Raw genomic sequence first — 24,559 nt, 5'->3', positions numbered from 1 at the left:
ACAGCATCTCCACATAGGCACATTTTAAATGTTATGCAAAAATCTTTTAGCTCCCTTCTAATTAGCAGGCTCCCCAACCTGGCTGGAAGAGCCCTTGGCATTACCAGTAAATAGATGTGAAGAAAAACAGACACACTTTATCAGATACATTCCAATCAGGGGTGTGAACTTTATGCTATTAGCAACTCAGACATCTGTGATGGGTCCAGTGTTAATGGAAAAACTCACTAAAAGGCCTGTTGATCCAGGTAGAGTGGCTGAATCGTAGAAGTGTAGGACTGGAAGGGACCTTGAGAGGTCATCTAGAGCAGTCCCCTGCACTTAAGGCAGGAGTATGTAATTAGTAGACCATTTCTGATCCTGACAATAAGATTCAGGAGACACTATAGTGGCAATCTTTGTGTTCTGTTTCTTGGGTCTGTTAGTTAGACTGTGGAATACAACAGAGCTGTATCCATTGACATTTACCTCTGTGTCTGTTGCATGTGAAATTGTTTAATGTTTTTATGCAAGGGTGGATTTTCAGATAAAGACCAATACCAAGTGTTCATAAAGACTAAGCAGTAAAGTGCATTTGTGAGGCCAATGCCTTTGTTAAGATCGCATGTAGATTTGTGACTGAAAGGTGCTCCAGTCTGTCAGTCAACATGCAGAAATAAAACAATCGATAGTCAAAGCATTCAAAAGTGTGAACTGAAACCTGCAAATACACCCCCACAAAAACAACTCTCACGTGAAAGTGTTTGTAGGCTCAGGCCCAAAGCATGCAGGATGAAATCCTGGCCCCACTGATGTCTATAGCAAAACTCTCATTGACTTCAATGGGGCCAGGATTTTACCTGCAGTGCTCTTCAAAGTGCACAGTGCCCTCAGTGTGAAGGTTGCAGGATCAGGCCCTAAGTGTGTAATGTTTTTATAAGTGTACCACCCACCTGCAACATTTGAGGAGTCTTGTGTGATATCTGATTTTTTTCTTAAAGTTCCTGGAGTGGAGTAATTATGTGAAAATATCAGTTTTCATTAAAAAAACACCATTACATTTCTAGCTCCCATGGTTGTACAGAAAAGCTTGAAAATGTGATCCAAGTACCAGAATCCAGAAGGTAAATAAAAAGAAGCCCATTTAAAAAAAATCTCATGATTTAAAAACCAATCTCATGATATTTTTGGGTCCCGATACTGATGATTTTTAAACATTTGGGGTTACCAGTACTGTATGTGTATAGTGCCCTAGGTGTGAAGTTATAGGACTGATTCCTAAGTGCGTAGAGCGTTTATAAGTAGTACCAAAGATTTCAGCTATAAATACAGTCGTGGTCTGTTAATGCACATGCAGCTGGAAGAACCTTTATTATTTGTGCAGCAAAATAAACATTGCATTTAAAAGGGGGCTGTGTTAATTTTTAATTTTAATTATGATGGAAATCTGCAATAATTCAATACTCTAGAAAGCTAAATAAATATACATTGGGGAGGTCAATGAGCAGCCCCAGCTGGCCCAGCATGAACCCCACATGAGACCAGGCAGTTAAATATCCACTTAATTATTTGCCTGGATCCCTTACACAGCAGCTGCCCTGCCATAACTAAGCTCGCACTATACCTGACCCTAGCCATGCCCCCAGCCCACTCCTAGCCATGCTCCCATCATGTCTGGCACTAGCCAGGCTCCCAGCTCACACCTAGCTCCCGTGAGGCTTTGCCTTAGCCAGACTCCCATCATGCCTTGTTGCCCTAACCTAGCCCCATCTCAGCCCCGCCCCAGGCTCTAGCCACGCCCCCAGTCCCACGCAGACCAATCCTTAGCCCAGCCCATTGCCCTTTCCTCCCCTCCCCTTAGTTTCTCGTGGGCTTCCCGAGTGAAGGTCGGCGTGCCTGCGTCACGTCCGGCGCGCGGGACCCGGAAGTGGGAATGGTTGAGGTGTCGCTATGCGCCGCGGAGGCGCCGGGGCCGAGCCAAGCCGGAGCGAGACCAGCAGGTACGGGCAGGGTCGGGGCTGCGGTGATGGGCGTTGGGGCGGGGTGGTCCCCGGGGGAGTTGCCTCGGTTCTCCTCCCTCACCTGAGCATCGGGCTGGGCTGGGGTCCGATGGCTAGAACAGGGGGGCCGGACGCCTGGGTTCCTTCCATCCCTGGCTTGGGAACGCAGTGGGACGAAGGGGGGCTGGGGACTCCTGGGTTCTATTCTCGGTTCTAGGGGGGAGACTGGGAGGCCGGACTGCTGGGTTCCATCCCTAGGCGGGGGGCTCCTGGGTTCTGTTTCTGGTTCTAGAAGGCGGGGGGACGACACTGGGAGGCCGGACTCCTGGGTTCTTACTTTGAGGGAGGGGGCTGGGGCTCCTGGGTTCTTTTCCCAGTTCTAGGATGGGATAAGGGGGTTATAGCAGGAGGGAACTAGAAGTCTGGTCTCGAGGGTTCTCATCCGGAGTCTAGGAGGGGAGTGAGGTCTAGGGAATTGGGGGGGCACTGAGAACTAAGCCTGCTGGGATCTGCCCTGATTCTGCTCTGCAGCTCACTATGTGACCAACCTGGGGCCAGTCACTTCCCCTCTCTGTGATGGAATGAGTGAAGGTTATAATTGTTGCTTGTGAAAATGTTGGAAAGGCCTATATAAGAGCTTGGCCTATATTTATTTGGGCTGGTCTACACTGCGGGTGAAGTCGATGTAACTTACCTCACTGTGGGGTGAAAAGGACACTCTTGCGGAGGTGGAATCATTATGCTGACGGGAGAGCATTTTCCTGTCAGCATAGCATGTTTTCACCAGATGTGCTACAGAGGTGCAGCTGCATTGGGGTAGTGACGCCAAAGTAGTGCGGTAGTGTAAACTTGCCCTAAGCAATAGTAATGTTCCTGAGTTACTGTCCTTACCTTACTAATCAAGCCATACACTGCACTGTGACCCTATAGGTTTGCACTACGTTATTTTCCTTCAAAGGGGAAAACAAACAAAAAACCTCTATGAATACAGAATTTAAATTATGTCATCTGGGTCAGTAACGCTTATCTGCCTCCCATTGCTAAAGGCCATGCAGACCTTGAAATATTGATCATTCCAGACTTCCACAGTATTCATAGATTCATAGACTGTAGGACTGGAAGGGACCTCAAGAGTCCAGTCCCCTGCCCTCATGGCAGGACCAAATACTGTCTAGACCATCCCTGATAGACATTTATGTAACCTACTCTTAAATATCTCCAGAGATGGAGATTCCACACCCTCCCTAGGCAGTTTATTCCAATGTTTAACCACCCTGACAGTTAGGAACTTTTTCCTAATGTCCAACCTAAACCTCCCTTGCTGCAGTTTAAGCCCATTGCTGCTTGTTCTATCCTTAGAGGCTAAGATGAACAAGTTTTCTCCCACCTCCTTATGACACCCTTTTAGATACCTGAAAACTGCTATCATGTCCCCTCTGTCTTCTCTTTTCCAAACTAAAGGACACCATTTTACTGACTGCAGCACTAACAGTGGATTGCCTGTTGCGCTTACCTAACTCAAAATGTCTTGTAGCATCTTTGTTTTACAGCATATCTGATAGAATAATTAAGGCTGGCTGGTGTGTCATTTTGTAAAAGAGATTTTGGAAAAAAAACATATTCAGGGCAGTGATGGTGGTTGTTGCATTTGCTATGTGGATTTTTGAGCTGAGGGAGAAAATGCATCTAGTGATCCAGGCCTCACAACTTCTTTCAAAAATAGTTCTTCCTTACTTCATAGAATATCAGGGTTGGAAGGGAACCTCAGGAGGTCATTTAGTCCAACCCCCTGCTCAAAGCAGGACCAATCCTCAGTCATCCCAGCCAGGGCTTTGTCAAGCCTGACCTTAAAAACCTCTAAGGAAGGAGATTCCACTACCTCCCTAGGTAACCCATTCCAGTGCTTCACCACCCTCCTAGTGAGATAGTGTTTCCTAATATCCAACCTAGACCACCTCCACTGCAACTTGAGACCATTACTCCTTGTTTTGTCATCTGCTACCACTGAGAACAGCCTAGATCCATCCTCTTTGGAACCCCCTTTCAGGTAGTTGAAAGGAGCTATCAAATCCCCCCTCATTCTTTTTTTCTGCAGACTAAATAATCCCAGTTCCCTCAGCCTCTCCTCATAAATCATGTGCTACAGCCCCCTAATCATTTTTATTTCTGGTTCAGAAGCTCCACTGCTTTTTTTAACTTGTAATCTGGATTTACGTAATCATTGACTGAGATGATGGTTCAAGTAAAAGTGAGCATGTGTGACCATAAATAAAAATCGTACATCCAAAATTATTTTGAAATAGTAACTTTTTAATTATTTAATAAAGGAACATTGCTAATATGAAACCTAGACAAGCTTAAAAAATATAAAGCAAAAGAAGTCAAAAGTAGTCTGGTATTACATATGCCTGATAGTTTCCCTGGCAATTTGTGGTTTCAGAATTATATTTACATGGTTTTAATGTTTCTTTCCATTGTTATTGTTTGAAGCCCACACAGACATGAAATTAACTATATGAAAGGTGCTGTCAAATAGGAAAGTAAACTGAAAAAGGTGTCTGTCTTTTCTTTTCTTCAGTTATGTGATTTTTATCTACTATTGTTAAAAATAACACATCAGAAATTTTTGTAAACTGGTAGGTTTTCTCTGTTGAAAAGTGTTAATGCTGGTGTGGGTCAAATTCCAATTTAATTATTCAGTTTTTGTCCTTAAATTCTCCCTGCAGTTCAAACTTGATTCACTATTCTTCAGCATCATCCGTCCTGAGCTTTTTATATGGTGTTGCTGTGAACTGTTACAGCTGCTGTTCCATCTCATTGGTGGTTGCATTTCAGGGGTAAGTGATCCATGCATATAATTCATACAGTATATATTTAGGGCTTCAATCTCACAGTGTGATTTGTGTGGGTATACCCATGCATCCATATGGGATCCCATCAACCGACTGCAGATCCTGTTGCAGTATTGGGGGGTCTATGTTTGTAAAGTGCTTTGGGATTAATTGGAAATAAATCCTTTAAGTAAGAATATTAATAAAATGTAGTCTGGATTTATTGCTTTTTGTGTTTGAAATGTTGAAAATTAAAAAAAAAAAATCCCCAAGAAGAATACAGTTGGAATTATTTGTATTTGGGGGGGCTGGCATCCCTGTTGGTGATTTACGAGAGCTAAAGATAAACTCCTCAGAATGAGGTTCTCTACCAGATATGCTGCAAGGAGTACATAAAACTAATCCTAATACGTGTTTGACTTCATTTGGGCTCCTGAATTACAGGATTGAGGCCTTGGTGACAAGATCACTTTTTAACATAACTAAAATCTGTGTTCTACAGGAATAGAAGAACAATGGCTCTGGGGAGGATCCATGTGCCTTATAAATCTGGGATGTCTGGATGATACTAGAACACAAGCTAATTTGCCTGGCCACCCTGATCAGAATATCCCAACATGGGAAGGTGAGACTCTTAAACTAATCCTCAATATCAAACAGATAAAGTTGCAATATGATGAATATAGGACTGCAACCCTAGAAATCTTGAACTCCAATCCCAGCTCTGAGGTTTGAGTGCCTCTAAATCTGGGCATCCACTCAACTTCTTTTTTCCCATATTTCTGTAATGGGGACAATACCACCCACCTCACAGAGATGTTGAGGATTAATTGGTTAGTTATTTGGAAACTCTTCTGAAAATGAAAAGTGAGTCTTGGATCACATTTCTGCTGAACATGATTATGCAAAGCTAAGAATAAATGCAGAATAGAGGTGTTAGAATTCTAAAACACTTGCACTGTAACACCATCCTCCAGAGCCCAACAGATTGAGTGCCATGAAACAATAGTATTAAAGGAAAGTAATTACAGTGGCATTTAATATAGCTCAATTAAAATGCAAATTAGGCTATATCATATTGCCTTTATAGAAATCCATGGTACACCCACATCTTGAATACTGCGTGCAGATGTGGTCGCCCCATCTCAAAAAAGCTATATTGGAATTGGAAAAGGTTCAGAAAGGGGCAACAAAAATGATTGGGATCAACGGCTGTCGTATCAGGAGAGATTAATAAGACTGGGAATTTTCAGCTTGGAAAAAAGACGACGAAGGGGAGATATGATAGCAGTCTATAAAATCATGACTGGTGTGGAGAAAGTAAATATGTAAGTGTTATTTACTCCTCCTCATAACACAAGAACTAGGGGTCACCAGATGAAATTAATAGGCAGCAGGTTTAAAACAAACAAAAGGAAGTATTTTTTCACACAACGCACAGGCAACCTGTGGAGCTCCTTGCCAGAGGCTGTTGTGAAGGCCAAGACCATTGCAGGGTTCAAAAAAGAGCTAGATAAGCTCATGGAGGATAAGTCCATCAATGGCTATTAGCCAGGATGGGCAGGGATGGTGTCCCTAGCCTCTGTTTGCCAGAAGCTGGGAATAGGCAATGGGATGGATCACTTGATGATTATCTGTTCTGTTCATTCCCTCTGGGGCACCTGGCGTTGGCCATTGTCGGAAGACAGGACACTGCGCTAGATGGATCTTAAGAACAGCCCTACTGGGTCAGACTAATCAGAAAGGGTTTTAACAGTTTTATACTCAAAACTCATTCTGATATGTTTGTGCTAATGAGCCTTATGAAAGAAGCTTTTGTTGTGCAGCTTTTAAAACTTGTTATGCATGGCTTCTGAAGCAGAACTGAAGAACTGTAAAGTTTGTGAAGTGAATTAGAATGCTGCATGTGTCAAACGCTTGCCTAATTGTGAAAATCTGCGAGGGGAAAAATATGTTTCCATTTCCTTACTTGTGTGGCTAATACAAAAAGTAATCTGATGTGATAAGTCAGTACTTACTGTCTGTGTTTGGGTTTTTCATTTTTGCTCTGTTTGTACGGGGAAGTAAGGCTGTTTGTTTATTACTCAGTTTCATTACCTAAGTCTCATGTACTATCATAGTGCTGAAGTATTTGGGTTTGCATTTTACAAAGGCAATTATTGTTCACCTCTGTTAACACTGGATGTCATTGAAACATAAGCAAAACCTGAGTTGGAGGCCTATGCGACGTTAAGATTTTGATAGTTAAAGATGGGGGGGGAAAAAGATCTGTTTGACTGAAATTGAAGGATGCATGTTCCAACAGAAAGGTGTTTGTTGGCTGTTAAACTTGTGATAATTCTTTTAGCTTTGAGCATTCAAGGTGTAATCTTGATCCCACTGAGTTTAGTGTAATTAGGAACAAGAGCAGGTCCTTTGTATGTACCTTTAAAGTTGGAAGTTCATTTAAGTATTTGTTCAAATTCTTAGCCAATTTTGGGAAGGCTTAGCTCCCTGCTGTTAGGATGCATTTCAAGCAGTCTTTCTCCTTTATAAATTACAGGCTCAGCATCTCCTGTTTGTTTCCTGCTTCCTGGCACTTCAGCATCTCCCCAGTGGGGTGTCCTCGTATACTGAACACCACTTTGCGACAAATTATTGTCATTGGAATACTTGCTGCTGCTGTCTCCTTGCTTTATTATTCCCTTGTCATCCGGCATAAATATGGGCGTTCGTACAGGGATAAAAAGTTTCACAGGTGAGGACTAATATAATGTTCAGGACAGGAAATGAACATAACTCAGGGGTTCCATGTTGATCACTTCAAACAGTTGAACCAGTGAGTAGTGATTGGATATCCTGGTGTGTACAAAGCCACATGGAAAAATAAATTGACTGAAAGCATTTTATGTAAGATGCTGCTCACTGAAGTCAGTCTTAGAATAATCTTTCCTCTCTCCAAACCTTGTATATCACTTTTAGGGTAATTTGGCATTTGTTGTTTTTTGTAAACACCTTGAAGGCAAAGGTGTAAACTCCTAAACAAGCTTATAAGTGAGGTCTGAACTTTTTATACACTATATCATTTTGGTACTCTTACCTTGTGCTTGTTGGACAATTGTATATGTTTATATATCTCTCTTACATATACAATGGATGCCACTTAATAACAATCAGGATATTAACTTCCAGGTAATAGCAATGTTTTGCCAGGAACCGGTCCTGTCCCACTGCCTTTAATGTTAATGGGATTTAGATATTGATAACAGGCATGCGACTTATTGACAACTTTTTCATATGCCATCCCTGGCTGCAGCTGGAAGGGGAAACTGCAAGGGCTTTCCACAGGGGGTGGGAGCATTGTGGGCCCGAAAGGCTGCACGGTACCTGTCTGTCCTCTCCAGGCTATGCCCTGCCCTGATACCGGGAACCTAGGCTCGGCATGTCCCAGTGCTTCCTTCATTGGCTGCAGGTTTGCAGGACAGCAGCCAGGAAGGAAGTGCAGGGACGTACCAAGCCCCAGCTTCAGGAAAGTTTGCAGGGATGCAGCAAAGGAAGGAAGCACTTGGACATGCCTTCCCTGGCTGCAGCCTTACAACCCTCCCCGTTGCTGCCCTGTCCACAGTTTCCTCTCCCAACCATAGGCAGATATGCAGGGCTGCAGGGAGACATTTCGTGCATGTCGCAGTGCTTCCTCCCGTAGTTGCAGCTCTGCACATCTGTCTTTTGTTTATTGACAACCTTCAGATAATAGCAATTCATTGCTGGCAACAGAGAGATTGCTAATAAGGAGGATCAACTGTATGTGAATGTCTTATGTTGCATAGTTATATTTTTAAATATTTTCACTTGTTTCTCTTTAGATGTACCTCTCCTCACTTAAAATTGCTTTTAGTTTATTAACTATTAAACTTTCCAATAATTTAGCATGTTTGATTTGTCCTTATCCCCACATATAAAAGGTGGAAGGAGAAGTGTTGTGTAGTAGGTAACATTTCTGACTGGAAGTCAGAAATTCCTGTCCTCCACTTCCAGCTTTGCCACCAGCAATTGGATGATTTTGGGCAGATCTTTCTCTTTCTGTGCTTCATGTTATCCCTGTGTAAAATGAAAATAATGCTTACAAATTTCACAATGTGTTGTGTGCCTTAATGTCTATAAAAAATTGTGAGGTCCTTTAATAGAAGGCAAAAGTAGTTGATATTTTTTTGTCTGGTGTATCAAATCACATTTGTAATACAAATATATAAGCAAAACCTTATTCCCAATAGACTTTCGCTACTTTTGCTTCTAGATACCTTGCTCGAGTGACTGACACTGAAGCTACAGATACCAGCAATCCCAATCTGAACTATGGCATCGTGGTAGACTGTGGCAGCAGTGGGTCTAGAATCTTTGTGTATTGTTGGCCAAGACACAATGGCAACCCGCATGATCTGTTGGACATCAAACAAATGAGGGACAAAAACAGAAAACCAGTGGTTATGAAAATTAAACCAGGTATGAAAATCCCTAATGTTCGGTAATTTTTTCTAAACAGCTAACTATCTAACCCAAATCAATATTCAAGATTTACTTTAAAAACCCAAGGTTTCATTTTTCAGAAGAGAGCTGACTTCTTTTTTGTTTTTTGGAGTCCAGTAGATACAACTGGTTTCTAGGCATAATTGAATAATTAGGCGTATTTACTAAACAGCCTTTTATAAGGGCCTCAGAGTAATAAATAGAACAGTGTTACAATTTCATGAAAATTATCTTAATTTAAAAACCATCTGAAAATTAAGCTTTTTGAAATATTGTCATAATGTAGCTTGTTCCCGTCTCCAATCATAAAAATAATCACTCTAGGTTTGCATGAGAAAATAGGGGTTTTAACTTCAAAATCAAAAACTGTTTCCTGCTGCCTAAACGGTCAGTTGGAATACAACCAACCAATCTACCTATGTACATCTTTCAAAACAGTGGCTCTCAAACTTTTTTTTACTGGTGACCCCTTTCACATAGCAAGCCTCTGAGTGCGACCCTTTCCCTTATAAATTAAAAACACTTTTTATATATTTAACACCATTATAAATGCTGGAGGCAAAGCAGGATTTTGGGTGGAGGTTGACAGCTTGCAACCTCCCCCCCCCCCCCATGTAATAACCTGGCGACCTCCTGAGGGGTCCCGACCCGCAGTTTGAGAACTCCTGTTTTAAAATCTCTTAGATGCAGTTGTAAATTAAGGAGTAATATATACTTCATATTTAGGCATATCAATAAAGCAATCCTTGCCACAGATTATTTAAAATTGATACATATAAAATTTTACATATATTACATACATATATTAATGGCTGGATTGCAGTAGCTTCCCAAAGAACCATGAAATGGACAACTGCATTATTGTAGCTCTCCATCGACTTCATCTGTGTTTGGTTTGAAAGGTGCTTTATTCAGCTTTACAGTTAGTTACAATGCTGCCAGTGTGGAGGTAGGAGGTACCTATAAGCATTACAGGTTGAGTTGTCAGTTAAATAACTAGTTCTGCTCAGTTACAATCAGTTTTGATTCTTTTATTTTGGTAAACAAGTAGTGGGTTTGTTTTTCTTAAATGTTTCAGAGACAAATTCATAAAAGCGATAATGGGCTGAAGAATAGGTTGTGGCTATTGGTTAGTATTGGAGTCAAACCTGAGTTATCTTCTCACCTCTGCAGTTCACTCACTAGGTGACCTTAAGTCATTTAACTTCTGTACAGAAGTTACCTCTGTTTTTCAGAGTGGGAAATACTTCTCTCTCAGGGTTTATAAGGTTTACTGTTTGCAAAAGGCTGTAAGGTCTTAGGTGAAATGCAAAGTTATTTTTAATTGATAAATGGAATCTGTCTAAAATTTGAAAGTAGACAATTGGGTAGCTGTCACTGGAACAATGTATTTGAATAATTAAAAACTGACTGTTTGGGAACTCTTTAAAATGCTTAAACTCTTAATCTCCTTTTGAAGTCCAATCCATGTCTTCCTGTTGCATAGTTCTCATGCCATTGTGTGAAAATATCCCTGTGTATGCTGACCATGGAAATGCTGGTGATAGCATAGCTAGCCCTGTTATGATCACAGTGAGGATTGGGCTGAACACTTAAGAGTTATATTAATCTTAACTTTAAAAATGAACTGAAACATCTTGAAATGGGAGAAGGGTGAGGTAAACTGCATTTCAGAACTTTAGAAGTCACTACCTTATATTGCTCCAGCCAAAAAGAAATTACCATCAATTCTTATGAGGGTGTTATATAGCATAGATACTTGAGTAGTATTTTGTACTTGGTTTGTGCCTTGCATTGACTGTTAGCTGGAAAGTTATTAGTAGAGCAAGTCTTTTTTTAGTTTTTAAGTAATTCCCTTATACACATTAACTGATTGTGAGCCCTTTTCTGACAAAACTGGTTAGCATTTGCAAATAGCTGACTTTATGTATTAAAAAAAAAAATCTTCAAAGCCTGTGAGTTTGTTTTTTTTAAAAGCAAGTTTGATGCTTTATGTGAAAGAAGCTTTTACCTTACACTTGGCACTTTCTCCATTCATCTGTGTGTTTCTCCAGGCATTTCAGAGTTTGCTAGCTCTCCTGAAAGAGTCAGCGATTATATTTCTCCACTTCTGAAATTTGCTGCAGAACACGTGCCCCGTGCAAAACACAAAGAAACTCCTCTCTATATCCTCTGTACTGCAGGGATGAGAATCCTGCCTGAGAGGTGAATAGGTACCTTATTTCTTTCACTATTTAGTTTAAAGATCCTAGTGTTCTGAGTAGTTTAACCATTGTTCAAAATGTTGGTAATTTTGCAGCCAGCAGAAGGCAATACTAGAAGACCTGCTCACTGATATTCCTGTGCGTTTTGATTTTCTGTTTTCGGACTCTCATGCAGAAGTTATTTCAGGGAAACAGGAAGGTAAGTTAATGCTGTAGAAGAAAACAGTTTTAAAATATTTTTGTTTCTTTCCAGTCCCGTTTTGTTAAATTCTTGTTGTTTCTGGCTGCTTTCTTTGTCAAAATGCTTGGTAAGTTAAGAGATCTTATGTCTCAACAGCAACTGTTCTGCATTCTGGTCAAAAGCAAAAAATGCCGCAATAATTTATGTAAAATGTCATCTAAAATCAGGAGAAATAACGAATGTCTCCTTATTTAGGTGTCAGGCATATGTGTCCATTTTCTCTTACTTCTGACATCAGCCAGAGTCTGATATAACAGGATTCCAAGGAAGGTTGTGGATGACCTAGGGATGATCTAGGTTTTCTTGATCCTGCGTCAGTGCAGGGGGCTGTACTAGATGACCTCACAAAATCCCTTCCAGCCCTGTGTTTCTGTGATTGTATGAAAAAAGTACTCTTTTTAGAAACATACAAGCTCACTGTAGAGAAAGTATAGTTGGCTATTACTGGCTTATAGATAAGGCTCTGTGTTTGTAACAGATTTCTTGACTTCCTGAGACTTGTGCAACGGCTGCTGGTGTGCCTGACCCAGGGGCCGCCTGAGCAGCTCAGGCAGTCCCTGGGCCAGTCGCACCAGCTGCTGCTGGGGCAGTCTCGCCCCTCAGCAGCAGGAGTTTGGGGGGAGGGGGGATTGGGGTGCAGGGTGGTGCTTACTTAGGGTGGGCTCCCAGAAGGACTACAGGAACTCCCCTCCTTCAGCTCCTAGCTCTGTGATGCATCTGCCGGCAGGCACTGCCCCCACAGCTCCCATTGGCCGCAGTTCCCAGCCAATGGGAGCTACAGAACCAGGGCTTGAGCCAGAGCAGAGGCAGCAAGCGGAGCTCAGGAGCCGAGTAGGGAGCCTCCCCCCACCCCTGCTGCTCCCCTGAGCACTTACAGCACCCGCTGCGCGCCCCCCCCCCACGGGCTGTCCCCCTGAGCTGACACCCCCCCCTCAAAACCCTCCCAAGCTTTAGTCAGGTATATAGTAAAAGTCACGGACAGGTCACGAGCCATGAATTTTTGTTTACTGCCTGTGACCTGTTCGTGACTTTTACTAAAAATACCCGTGACTAAAACGTAGCCTTACTTATAGATGACAAGATCTTCCCATTTTATTCTGAATTTTTTTATTTAACTTGCCTTAAAGAATTACTGAATGATTAAACTAACGAGCTAGGATTTTGAGAATTGTTTGAAGATTTTAGGTGACAAAAACTGTTAAATTTTGAAGGAATGCTTCAAATTGTTAACAAATGAAATGAACATAAAGATAATTGAGGGAGACTAAACTGTAATAGGTCTTTAAAAAGCTACCAGATGGCCTAACATTTTTACAAACTTTTTTTTTTTTAAATGCTTCTAGGAGTATATGCGTGGATTGGCATCAATTTTGTTTTGGGACGATTTGAACATATTGATGATGGCAAGTATATTAATTATATTTTAGAAGGAACTTCCTTTATATTTTCAACAGATGGGGTCTGTGGGGACAGTAAAGTGCCAGATAATTATTTTTTAATGAGTGTCTTCAAATAGGCCCAATATGCATACTGGAGCACATCAGTCACACATTGTGAGAAGAGCAATATCTAAATTTCACGTGACTAGTCTAGTGCAGGGGTCAGCAGCCTTTCAGAAATGGTGTGCCGAGTCTTCATTTATTCACTTTAATTTAAGGTTTCACGTGCCGATAATGTTTTAATGTTTTTTAGAAGGTCTCTCTCTATAAGTCTATATATTATGTAACTTAGCTATTGTTGTATTGTAAAATAAACAAGGTTTTCAAAATGTTTAAGAAGCTTCTTTTAAAATTAAATTAAAATGTTGATCCTACGCCGCTGGCCCGCTCAGGCCGTTACTGGTCTGGGGTTCTGTTCACCTAGGCTGGCAGCGGGCTGAGAGGGGCCTGTGGCCGGGACTCCGGCTGGCAAGGGTCCAGCAGCCAGAACCCCAGACAGGCAGTGGGCCATGCGGGGCCAGTGGCTGGGACCCCAGACCACTGCTCAGCCCACTGCTGCTCAGGGGTTCCATCCATCGGCTCCTGCCAGCCGGGATCCTGGCTGCCAGACCCGCTCAGCCCGCTGCCAGTCTGGGGTCCCGGCCCTGCCCACATACAGTGAGTACCTACCTCCTCCCTGGTTCTGGCCCATTCTCTTCCTCTCTCTGCACTGAGCTGAGGGTGGGAGTGGACCAAGCACAGGGCTGAGGGTGAAGGGTCTGGCCAGGAGCTAGAATGAGGGAGGGGGCTCAGGGTTGGGGTAGAAGGTTTGGGTGTGGGACACTTACCTGGGCAGCTCCCATCTGGTGCGAGGGATGCAGGTGGGAATGTGGGTGTGTGTGTGCACGACTCTCATTTGGTGCTCGGGGTGGGGATGTGGTGGGTGCAAGAGTCAGGATGTGGGGTGGGGGGCCTGGGTATGTTAGGGGGTGCAAGAGTCAGGGCAGAGGGCTGGGGGCATGTGAAGGGGGTGCAGGTGTCAGGGCGGGGGGGGGGCTGGGTATGTGTGGGGGTGCCAGAGTCAGGGCTGGGATTGTGGGGGAGGTGGTAGTGAAGGAGTCAAGCAGAGGGCTCTGTGTGTGTGTGTGAGGGGGATACAGGGCTCAGGGCAGGGGCCTGGGGTGTGTGTGGGGCTCAGGGCAGAGGGCTGTGTGTGTGTGTGTGGCGGGGGGTGCGTTGGGCAGAGCCCCCTCCATTCCTGCAGCCCCCAACTGGCTCACGCACTCGGGGCCCCGTGGCGCACTGCATGAGCGCAACTAGCACCCCTCGGCGAGAGAGTCCCCTCTGGCTGTGTCTGGAGGAGCCGCTCCGGGCGGCGCATGACCCCGCGGTATGCGAGGGCTCTCTGGCCACCACTGATTCCCGCTCGTCCGCACCTGCTATGTGCTCAGTGCTGCCAGGCCGCGGGGCTCTCCGCTTCTCCCAACTCACGAACAGAAGTACCGGTCCCTGGCCGCGGCTGGCTGCCTCCTGGGGACGCTCAGCAGCCAGCGCTGCTGCCGCCGCCAGCCTCTCCCACCTCCACTGCCCCCGCGTCCTGCTGCCAGGAGTTGGGACCAGGTCCCGCAGCGAACCTGCTCCCCCGGCGCGCCGCCAATCCACCATGGTCAGCTATACCAAGGCGGCCCAGGTGAGCGGGCTCCTCCGCGCCCCCGGGCAGGTCTCCTTGCAGAGTAAGGGGACGCGTAAGCCCACGGGCAGGCCGCTGAGGCAGTTTCTCTCTCGAGGGGCACGGGCTCTGCCCCTCACTGGCTGTGTGTCCTCGGGACTCCGGCAGGCAGCAGAATGCTGTTAAAAATTGGCTTGTGTGCCGTCTTTGGCACGCATGCCATAGGTTGCCGACCCCTGGTCTAGTGATTCATGTTCAGTATTAAAATTTTTCATTAGCAACACAGCAATTCAATGGAAGGTGCTCCTTCTCTTTGAGTTTGATACTGCTTAAGATCCCATCCCAAATGTATTTCTCAGTAGTGCCAGATATCCATTTTGTATTCCAGAGGATGATGCAGTAGTGGAGGTACATATCCCTACCAGTGAGAATAAGGAAGCCATCATTCGTAAGAGGACAGTGGGTATTCTTGACATGGGCGGCGTGTCAACCCAGATAGCATATGAAGTCCCCAAAACTGTAAGCTTTGCCTCTTCACAACAGGTTATTATCTGTACAATTTTCCTTCATTTTTTTTCCCCGCCTGTATTTAACCCATATCATTGGTTTTTGTTTCATTACATCACATCCCAAAACCAGGCAAGAGAAGACGTGACCACGAGTCCCTCATCAGCTAAGCAGTTAATTTGTGTTTTTTTTCATTTGAAAAAAAAAAGTTGATAAAGCATGGTGGAACGTTCATTTGTACAAGTATTTAACTTAATTGGATTTTTCTAAGCAGACTTGTACTTAAGAGTTTTCATGCTAAAAGTTGTGTAGTTCCTGCATGAGAAGGAAGCTGTATTTATCTGTCATGTAATTTCCCTTGATAAGCTAGAACATGAGAAATTGATCAAAGTAACAGGTCACTGTATTAAACACAATGTGCTATGTGCCCGACACAGTATATGTGCTGTGGAAAATATGAGAACTAACTTGTTTCTAAATTTCAAATGGAACAATATGACTTATTTTAATCTCAAAAGTATGTATTGATTTTTAGGGCAAATCCTGAAGTCTTGAATAAGGCAAACTCTCACTGACTTTGCCAGAGGAGAGACTGTATAAGAAACACAGGCTTAGACCCACAATACATTGTTAAAATTAAACAATTTTTATTTAAGCAGTCTGTGAAATTGAATTTTTCCTCGTCTGAACAATTGTATTAGCAAGCACTGCCTCTTCAGATAGATGGCAGAATTCTCCTCTTAACTCAAAAGATCTACTGCAATATACTTCCCCCTCTCCCTACACACATCTGTGGGATATTCCCATATGTAGGAAGAGGATACTGGAGTGGAAATCTGATAGGAGACTTCTTTAAAAATTTGAAATTCAATACCATTGTTAATGGGGGATCATCTTAATCTTTGAAGTACGTACCATCTGAGCTCCTTGTTTTATTACAAGTCTTTGACAAAGCACTTATACTTTAAGTATTTCAAAAATTGAACAGGGAGAGGAAATGACTATTTGTGCTATTAAAAAAAAAATTGTCCTCTGAACTAAAGATGAATTTGATAGTACGAGGAGTTGTAAAGAATTGTTTACTAGCATATAGTTTTATACTATCTGAACCTGTGGTCAGATGTTAGATCTAAAGAGTTCTCGTGATACTGTGGTCCTCCCTCTACCCTCTTGAATGTGTACCAAGAAAATGCCCGTGATGTTTGAGCCTGCTATTGCAGATGCTGGAACCCCCGTGCACCATTAAGCTGATTCCCTTGGCACCTTCTACATGAAGGGCTTCTCTTCACTACTGGGGTAAGTCAACTTAAGTTACAGTACTCCAGCTATGTGAATAATGTAGCTGGAGTTGACATAGCTTAGGTTGACTTGTCAGGGTGCTGTCACTGCACTGAGTTGACGGGAGACACTCTCTGGGCGACTTCCCTTACCCTTCTCAGAGAGCTGGAGTCGACCGGAGAGCGTTCTGCCATTGATTTAGTGGGTCTTCACTAGACCCGCTAGATCGATCCCTGCTACATCAATTGCAGCAGCTTCGATCTCCCCATAGTGGAGACCAGCCCAAAGTATCTTTGGAACTGGTGTTTTCTCTGTAGTTCTTCAGAAATTTTTATAAGCAATACTGGGACATGTCTGAGGAGATCTGAATGTAGAGTCTCTGAGAAGCTGTGAGAACCTGATCTGAAATGACACTTCAGTGCCTGTAGCACTCTGGTGTTCACAGGCTTGTAGTGACTAACTTTGCTTTGTATTGCAAAAGTCTCTCTAATCTCCTGTCGCTTGGGTGCCTGCAGGAGGAAGTAGCCAAAAACTTACTTGCAGAGTTCAATTTGGGCTGTGATGCTCATCAGACCGAGCACGTGTACAGAGTGTACGTAGCGACGTTCCTTGGTTTTGGTGGGAATGCAGCACGGCAGAGATACGAGGACAGTATATTTACCAACACAATTTTTAGAAACAGGTAATTTGCTGTGTGGCTGATTGCATATTATAAATGCTTAAACTGTCCTGAAAACCCAAGCAAAATGTAGCTCCCTAAATGGACACATCTAAAATTGTTGAGCAGTATACTGTCCCTCTTTAAATACTATTACTACTCATTCCCTAACTTGACTATGCTGGAACCTTGATGGACTGAAATAGTTGTGTGTCCTCACGAATTGCAGATGTATGGTGTTCAGAGAATGGCTAGCTAAGCAGGACTCAAGTGCTTTAATGCTGCTGCATGGCTTAACTGTCAGTGCTGCGGGACTGTACAGCTCCAGGGAAGAAAGGGTGGACTGGGAGAACCACCTAAGCCTGCTTTGGTGATCCAAAGTGTTCGATGTTCCCAAGACCTACCATTCTAGCAAATTATTTGGAAGCTCCATTCTAGGAAACAGTCAGTCTTTATACAAGTGCTGTAAATTACCATTGAGATTGCTGATGGAGGAATTATTCCTTCAGCCACAGGAGGGCCTGGGAGCATTTTGAATTAGCCCATGTGAGGTGCTCACATTTCACTGAGCCAAGCAGTCTGTTCTAGCTCACAGACTCACAGATTTTAAGGTCAGAAGGGACCATTATGATCTTCTAGTCTGACCACCTGCACAATGCAGGCCACAGAATCTCACCCACCCACTCCTGTAACAAACCCCTGACCTATGTCTGAGCTACTGAAGTCCTCAATTTGTGGTTTAAAGACTCCAAGGTGCAGAGAATCCTCCAGCAAGTGACCCGTGCCCCATGCTGGTATAGTTAACTGCAGGTGGCAGATGTCTGACTGGATAAATAGAATAATTGTTTTCTTTTTTGGGGCTGGGGGAAAATTCTCTGACTCACCCTCAAAACAGAAATCTCCTCCAGATCCCACACTGTCTCAGTCCTGAGCAGTAACTCAGACTGAAGCTTGCGAGCCACAAGTAGCTCTTTAATGTGTCTCCTGTGGCTCTTTGCAGCACATGATATTAAAACACTGTGTGACTTAATTATTAACCAGTCAGGATGCTTTTAACCAATTAAGTTATCAAGTTGCACTAAGTTATTAACTTTGCTTATTTTAGTTTGTGTGCGCAGTGTCCACAGGGGGGAGTTACAGTACAGCACCTTGGTGTTGACACCTCCTTGATCCAAAATGCGGGGCATTGTAGACTGGGCCTTAGAAGCCATTTTAGCAGCACCTATACATTTTTTTTTTTGTGTGCGCCAATTTCCAGTTACTGTTTTTATTAAATGTTTCTTTAATTATGCTAATTAAATACTTTTGCATCCGCTAGCCAAGCTGTAACTGGAGTAGAGATGCAGCTGTTATTTCTGGTAGCTTCGGGATTGTGAATAAAGCCTGCTCTGCACCATGACATTTTTTAGATGCACTTCATGAAGTTAGTGTAAAACCTTAACAAAAAATCTGCAGTTGCTTGGATTTTTGTTCTGTCTGTCTCCACGCCGAATGTCTTGTAACTCTGGTAGATTTAGCATAGTGTGCCTGACTTAATGTACTCTGTATGATGATTTCTGAATGTAAAAGTAGATGCCAAAATTTGCTCAAGTTAGAATGACTTGGTCTTCATTCTGTCTGTTTTTGATGATGCATCTTTGTCCATAATAGGATTTTGAGCATACTATACCTGTGATTGTTTCAACTGTGCTTAATCTTGTGACAGACTTCTGGGTAAACAGACTGGTATGACTTCTGAGTCTCCCTACCTGGACCCTTGCCTGCCTCTAGAGGTTGAGGATGAAATCCGACAGAATGGACAGACACTGTATATGCGAGGGACTGGAGATTTTAATCTGTGTCGTGAAATTATTCAGCCTCTCATGAATAAGACCAATGAAACGCAGACCTCTTTAAACGGCATCTATCAGCCTGCAGTGCACTTCCAGAACAGCGAGTTTTATGGCTTCTCTGAGTTCTTCTACTGTACCGAAGATGTATTGCGTATGGGGGGAGACTACAATGCTGCTAAATTTATTAAAGCTGCAAAGGTAAAGCATTCTTGAGGTATAATCTTCTCAGTGATCCAAACAGCGTTCACTTTGAAACTGGGGCAATGAAGCTTTTCCTTTGGAATCCAAACTCCTTTTACGTATGTAACTGACAGTAGCTCATTGTTTGGCCTCATCAGGGTTTTCTCATGAGAACGATTCACTACTACATAATAGTAGAGGGATTCTAGGGTGAGCAAAATCCATCCCAGAATTTGAGAGCTGAACTCCAGAGGGACTGTAGAAAACTCAGGCAGAACTTACACTTTAAAAATGTAACTACAGTCTCTTTAGTTTTTATCTGCCACGCAGCATATGTGCTTAAAATCATATAAAAAGGGACCAGAACACAAACCAACTGTGACCCACTAACTTTTTGCCAGCCTTCCCTTGACTTTTATTTTTAAATTACATTTAATGATTTATAAAGCTGCTTATCCATTGGCATAGTATATTTTCCTTAATTCAATATGTAAACGGAGCCTTTTTTGTTTGTTTATTTCGTTAAGGATTATTGTGCCACTAAGTGGTCTGTCCTGCAGGAACGTTTTGACCATGGTCTTTATGCATCACATGCTGATCTTCATAGATTGAAGTGAGTATTCATGTTTGTACAGCAGAAATCATTCATGCAGAGTTGCCAGAAGAGAAGCGTCCTGCCCAAATGCCTTATTTTAAAACATTGTTATATATGGCATAGGTGTAGCTGTGTCAGTCCTGGGATATTAGCGAGACAAGGTGGGTCTCATTTTAAAAAAGCATTGGAAATCTGAATGTGAATTTTATAGATTCCCAGGCCAGAAGGGACCCATTGTGGTCAGGTTGAGTGAAGCTTAAGAATTGCATCCGCTATAAGAAAGATTGATCATAAACCAGTATTGCTCTTTAGCGATACAGTAATGCAACTCTTGGAGTATAGGGAACAATCTTGCAATGCATTTTTATTGTGGTTTATAAAACTTTTAATGGAATCGGCGGTATCTCGGTATGTCACTGATTGGCAGGACCGGTGTTATCTTGCGGTGTAGTTTCTTGATTGGAGCAGGTGACTAGGAATCACGGCTTCCATTTTGCTTTCCAGTCTCGTCCTTGGTGCCATCCCTTCATAAGAGGGGACGGGGGGGGGGTAAGAGGAGGACCCAACCCCCAGTTCCTGTGAGGCCCAAAACAGCTAACCCACATCAGTATTGGATCGGAGGAGAAGAGTGGGCTTAAATAATAAGAGATCTGTCAATAATAATAACCCTCTGTCACCTATGTATATGCTAGGTCTTCTCTGTACCTGTCTTAATGTGCAAGACCATTGGGCCTGGGGCTGTCTATGTGCTTGTCTTTACAGTGGACTCTAAACCCCTCAGAGCAGGGATCTGAATCTGGTATATGTAAGTACTGTGTGACCCGATGGCACTATATAAGTAGTATAAAAAATGAAAAATCAAATGACCAGCCTTTATTCTGCTTGTTCTGTAGGTATCAGTGTTTTAAGTCTGCCTGGATGTATGAAGTGTTCCACAGTGGTTTCTCTTTTCCCATCAACTACAGCAATTTAAAAACTGCTCTGCAGGTTTATGATAAGGAAGTGCAATGGACATTGGGAGCCATCCTTTACCGAACACGATTTTTACCTTTAAGGTACTGCTTGTTTTTGCAAATGGTTAGGTGCAAGGCTTGGATGGTGGGGTGGCTTGATATGAAAGCAGGTTGCGAACAGGAGCAGAAGAAACATTGCTTCAAGTTTAGCATACAAAACACTTGTAGTTAGGGCTTGGGTGCTTATTTTAAACCATAAGAACATAAGAACATAAGAAAGGCCGTACCGGGTCAGACCAAAGGTCCATCTAGCCCAGTATCTGTCTACCGACAGTGGCCAATGCCAGGTGCCCCTGAGGGAGTGAACCTAACAGGCAATGATCAAGTGATCTCTCTCCTGCCATCCATCTCCATCCTCTGACGAACAGAGGCTAGGGACACCATTCTTACCCATCCTGGCTAATAGCCATTTATGGACTTAGCCACCATGAATTTATCCAGTCCCCTTTTAAACATTGTTATAGTCCTAGCCTTCACAACCTCCTCAGGTAAGGAGTTCCACAAGTTGACTGTGCGCTGCGTGAAGAAGAACTTCCTTTTATTTGTTTTAAACCTGCTGCCTATTAATTTCATTTGGTGACCCCTAGTTCTTGTATTTACCAAAGCATGTCTAGTAAATATCTCTGTGGATAAACACAAATGCCAGCAAGTCAGCCAGATACCTCTTGTCTTCAGATAGCTCAACTATGGTAATGTTTGCTGTGGCGTGTTTACTGTATGTGCTTTCAGTTTTTGTGGTAAGATGATCAAAAGGCAATTTTTTTGCCTCGCTGAAGGATTGAAGTCCTGTTTCCTATTTTGTACGTGTTTCCCCCTTTGTTTCTCAGAGACATCCAGCAAGAGAACTTCAGAGGAAATCACTCCCACTGGAGGGGCTTCTCCTTTGTTTACAATCACTACTTGTTCTTCGTCTGTTTTCTGATTGTGCTGCTGTCCATTGTGCTGTATCTGCTGAGGCTGAGACGGATTCACAGGAGAATGCTGCGCAATGGCTCATCCGCTTCTCTCTGGATTGAGGAAGGCCTCCCACCACAGAAGATTCCAGGAGCCTTATGAAATACTAGGATAAAGAGCCTCCTTATTACACTTTTTAAAGTACAAGCCATTTTTTTTTTTACCTCAGGGTTTCTCCTTTTTTTGTCTGTCCTCCCCTCCCCAAAAGAATCATATGAGGAAACCTCTCCCAGCAGTGTTGAACTCAGCAGGAGCTTTGGAAACAACTTAGATTATGGGAAATTGAGGTCAGACTACGCCGAGTGGACTAGAGAATATCTGCCAAAAATGGTTTTTAAAATTAATTTAAAGTAAATGCACTTTCATGTTAAAGAGGAGGGGAAGTCAAGACTTGATGCCAGTAAATGAATAAATGGAGGCAGCTTATGGTAACAGAATGATTGATTTCTCTTCCTTCAGTAAAATTGTGAAATATCACTTACTAGCTAGGATGAGTGGATATAGCTATGCATATTTTTGTTCAAGTCCATAGTTGATATCACTCAACTTCTAAACGCTCAGCCTCATAAATCAAGAAAAAAGTGCGGGATTTTTTAGAAGCAGTAAAAAACAGACCTGTCAGCTTTTCACATTTTAACATCTTAAGTGTTGAAATACTGCAACGGAAGAGAAACATCTATTGTGGCAACTGCTGTGTTTATGCAAAACACAACTAAAATCATTGCTTCGTTTAGTCATTACAGGTTTCGCCTTGATGTCTCAGAAGCATAGTTATGGTGGCAAAAGTGATTTCTCTTTAATCCTTCATTTCATGATGGTCCAGAGATCTCCCTGAAATTCTCATAAGCTTGAAAGGACTGGAAAATGCACAGACTTCAGTTAGTCCTAGTGGAACAGACACGTGCACATTGTCTTTGTTTTTGTCCTTTCCTGGTATAACTTACCTGTTAATTTATATTTTATTTAAAACAATATTAGTTTTACTTGAAAGCAAACTTGTTCATGATTAAAAGTGGCATTTATATGAACCTCTCGTTGATGAAAACTTTATTATCCTATATAAATCCATGCCTGCTCTCGCTTCTAACATGCCCGTTATAAATCCCCTGCCATGGTGAGTATAAATGTGTTATGAAACTTTATGCAAATCTCAATATTGCAATCTCCCCCCCTTTTTTTTAAACTAAGAGCAAACAATCTGTGGGTGGTTTTTCTTTTTGTTTTTTGTTAAGTTTCAGATCATTCTAGTTTTGTTCTCTGACCAAGTTCTGGCAATTATGTTCTGCCTATCTAAACACTTTGTATGTTTTCACTTCCTGTTTTAAACTGTTGTGGCACGATCATACATGCTGTTCGAGGGGGTTAAGCTCCATCCCAGAGTTGCTGCACTTCATTGGTGGATGAAGAGGTTCCCCAGTCAGTGAGCAGGAAAAATATTGGGGATGGATGTGTCTTATGCCTGTATCATGGCCACTGTTCAATCTTGTAAACACAGTTCGCTGTATGATAGAAATTTCCAAATAGATCAAATATCTATCTTCAGAGGCTGTTGTGAGGCACAATTAATGTCGGTAGGGCTCTTAAAGCTCCCCGTATCTTAGAGCTACAGGATGCAAAGTATTTTACACTTCAGGTCTGACTAGGGCATCACTATGTAGCTAACTACTACAATGTGTGCTGCATTTAAAACACTGGCTACTCCAGAAAAGCAGCAGCTTGCATAGTAAGCATAATGTTTCAATCAATTTTTAGAACCTAGATCAGATCTACAGCAAAAGGCTTCCCAAAGACCAGGCTGACCTGATGCAATCTGAATGTTCTGCTAAATTTTCTGAGCTACTTGGTGTGTGCTGACCTAAAGCATGCTACTTCTTTAGAAAAGGAATTGATTAATGGTTGCAATGAGTGTGGGACTGGCTGCTTCTGTATGTTATGGGCCCGATCCTATAAACTTTTACAAGTGTAGTTCTGCTTTCTCCAGTGGGTCTACTTGCATGAGTGAACAGTTCCAGAATTGGGACTCAAGCTTTATAACCGATCACTGTAAGTGTTATTGAGGAGATTTTACCTTCTAAAGCTAATACCATTTCAATAACAGGTTTTCTTTATATGTAAAAAGCCTAGCTTGTTAGTAGCATTTTACTCTTGTTTCCAGACTTAAACACAGATTTTTAGCTGTACAACTTACAAGGAGTTGAAAGGAGATGGAATGATTTAAGGAGAAGTTAGGCTAAATCCTCATGCAAAAATCTTTCTGGCACTTAAATTCACAAAAACAAAGTTTCTCATATCTCCAGCACAAGGAATTGTGCCTTTTTGTATATTGTAGATTATCTACATAGCACAGACATGGTATCTGACTGAGCACTTCATATTTATTAATAACTTTATTATTACACCCCCTTGTGAGGCAGGGAGGAATTATCCCCATTTCACAGATGGAAATGTGAAACACAGACTAATGATTTACCTGTGGTCGGAAAGGAAGTCTGGAGCAGAGCAGAGACTAGAACCCATAGCTCCTGAGTCCTAGCCCAGATCTTAGCTTGATGACCATCCTGTTTATTCCTCTCAGGCCAAATTATGCCTCTTGCTGTATAGCATCAGGGAATAGGAGGGTTCCAGGTAATTCAAGTGCACACAAAGAGGCAGAAGTTGCCTGTCTGTCTAAAAGATGTACTCTTGCTCAACCACAAG

The 24,559-nt window shown here is 42.6% G+C and overlaps 1 protein-coding gene across 2 annotated transcripts; it reads left to right on the top strand.

The window, feature by feature from the left end:
• The first annotated feature begins 1,825 nt into the window (after nucleotides 1–1,825).
• ENTPD4 (ectonucleoside triphosphate diphosphohydrolase 4) lies at nucleotides 1,826–22,890 on the top strand. 2 transcript variants are annotated; one of them, XM_045007148.1, is made up of 14 exons: nucleotides 1,826–1,979; nucleotides 4,706–4,816; nucleotides 5,313–5,435; nucleotides 7,353–7,547; nucleotides 9,084–9,289; nucleotides 11,368–11,518; nucleotides 11,613–11,716; nucleotides 13,102–13,161; nucleotides 15,234–15,364; nucleotides 17,146–17,312; nucleotides 18,994–19,318; nucleotides 19,828–19,913; nucleotides 20,789–20,950; nucleotides 21,736–22,890. In XM_045007148.1, exons 3-14 carry the CDS (start codon nucleotides 5,428–5,430, stop codon nucleotides 21,962–21,964), a joined length of 1,824 nt encoding a protein of 607 aa, XP_044863083.1. In that variant the 5' UTR covers nucleotides 1,826–1,979; nucleotides 4,706–4,816; nucleotides 5,313–5,427; the 3' UTR covers nucleotides 21,965–22,890. The 2 variants fall into 2 exon arrangements, with proteins under 2 accessions (XP_044863083.1, XP_044863082.1); XM_045007147.1 differs by having other exon boundaries at nucleotides 15,234–15,388.
• Nucleotides 22,891–24,559: the final 1,669 nt, after the last annotated feature.

This window comes from Mauremys mutica, chromosome 2 (genome assembly GCF_020497125.1).
Source record: "Mauremys mutica isolate MM-2020 ecotype Southern chromosome 2, ASM2049712v1, whole genome shotgun sequence".
In the NCBI taxonomy this organism is placed as follows: Eukaryota; Metazoa; Chordata; order Testudines; family Geoemydidae; genus Mauremys; species Mauremys mutica.
Note: the sequence above shows the minus strand (reverse complement) of the source record. Positions and strands in the feature narration are given on the sequence as shown.

Coding starts and splice junctions, on each gene's coding strand:
- ENTPD4 (XM_045007147.1), top strand. Junction 7,548..9,083: donor AGGGATAAAAAGTTTCACAG/GTGAGGACTAAT, acceptor TTTTGCTTCTAG/ATACCTTGCTCGAGTGACTG. Junction 11,717..13,101: donor TATTTCAGGGAAACAGGAAG/GTAAGTTAATGC, acceptor AAATGCTTCTAG/GAGTATATGCGTGGATTGGC.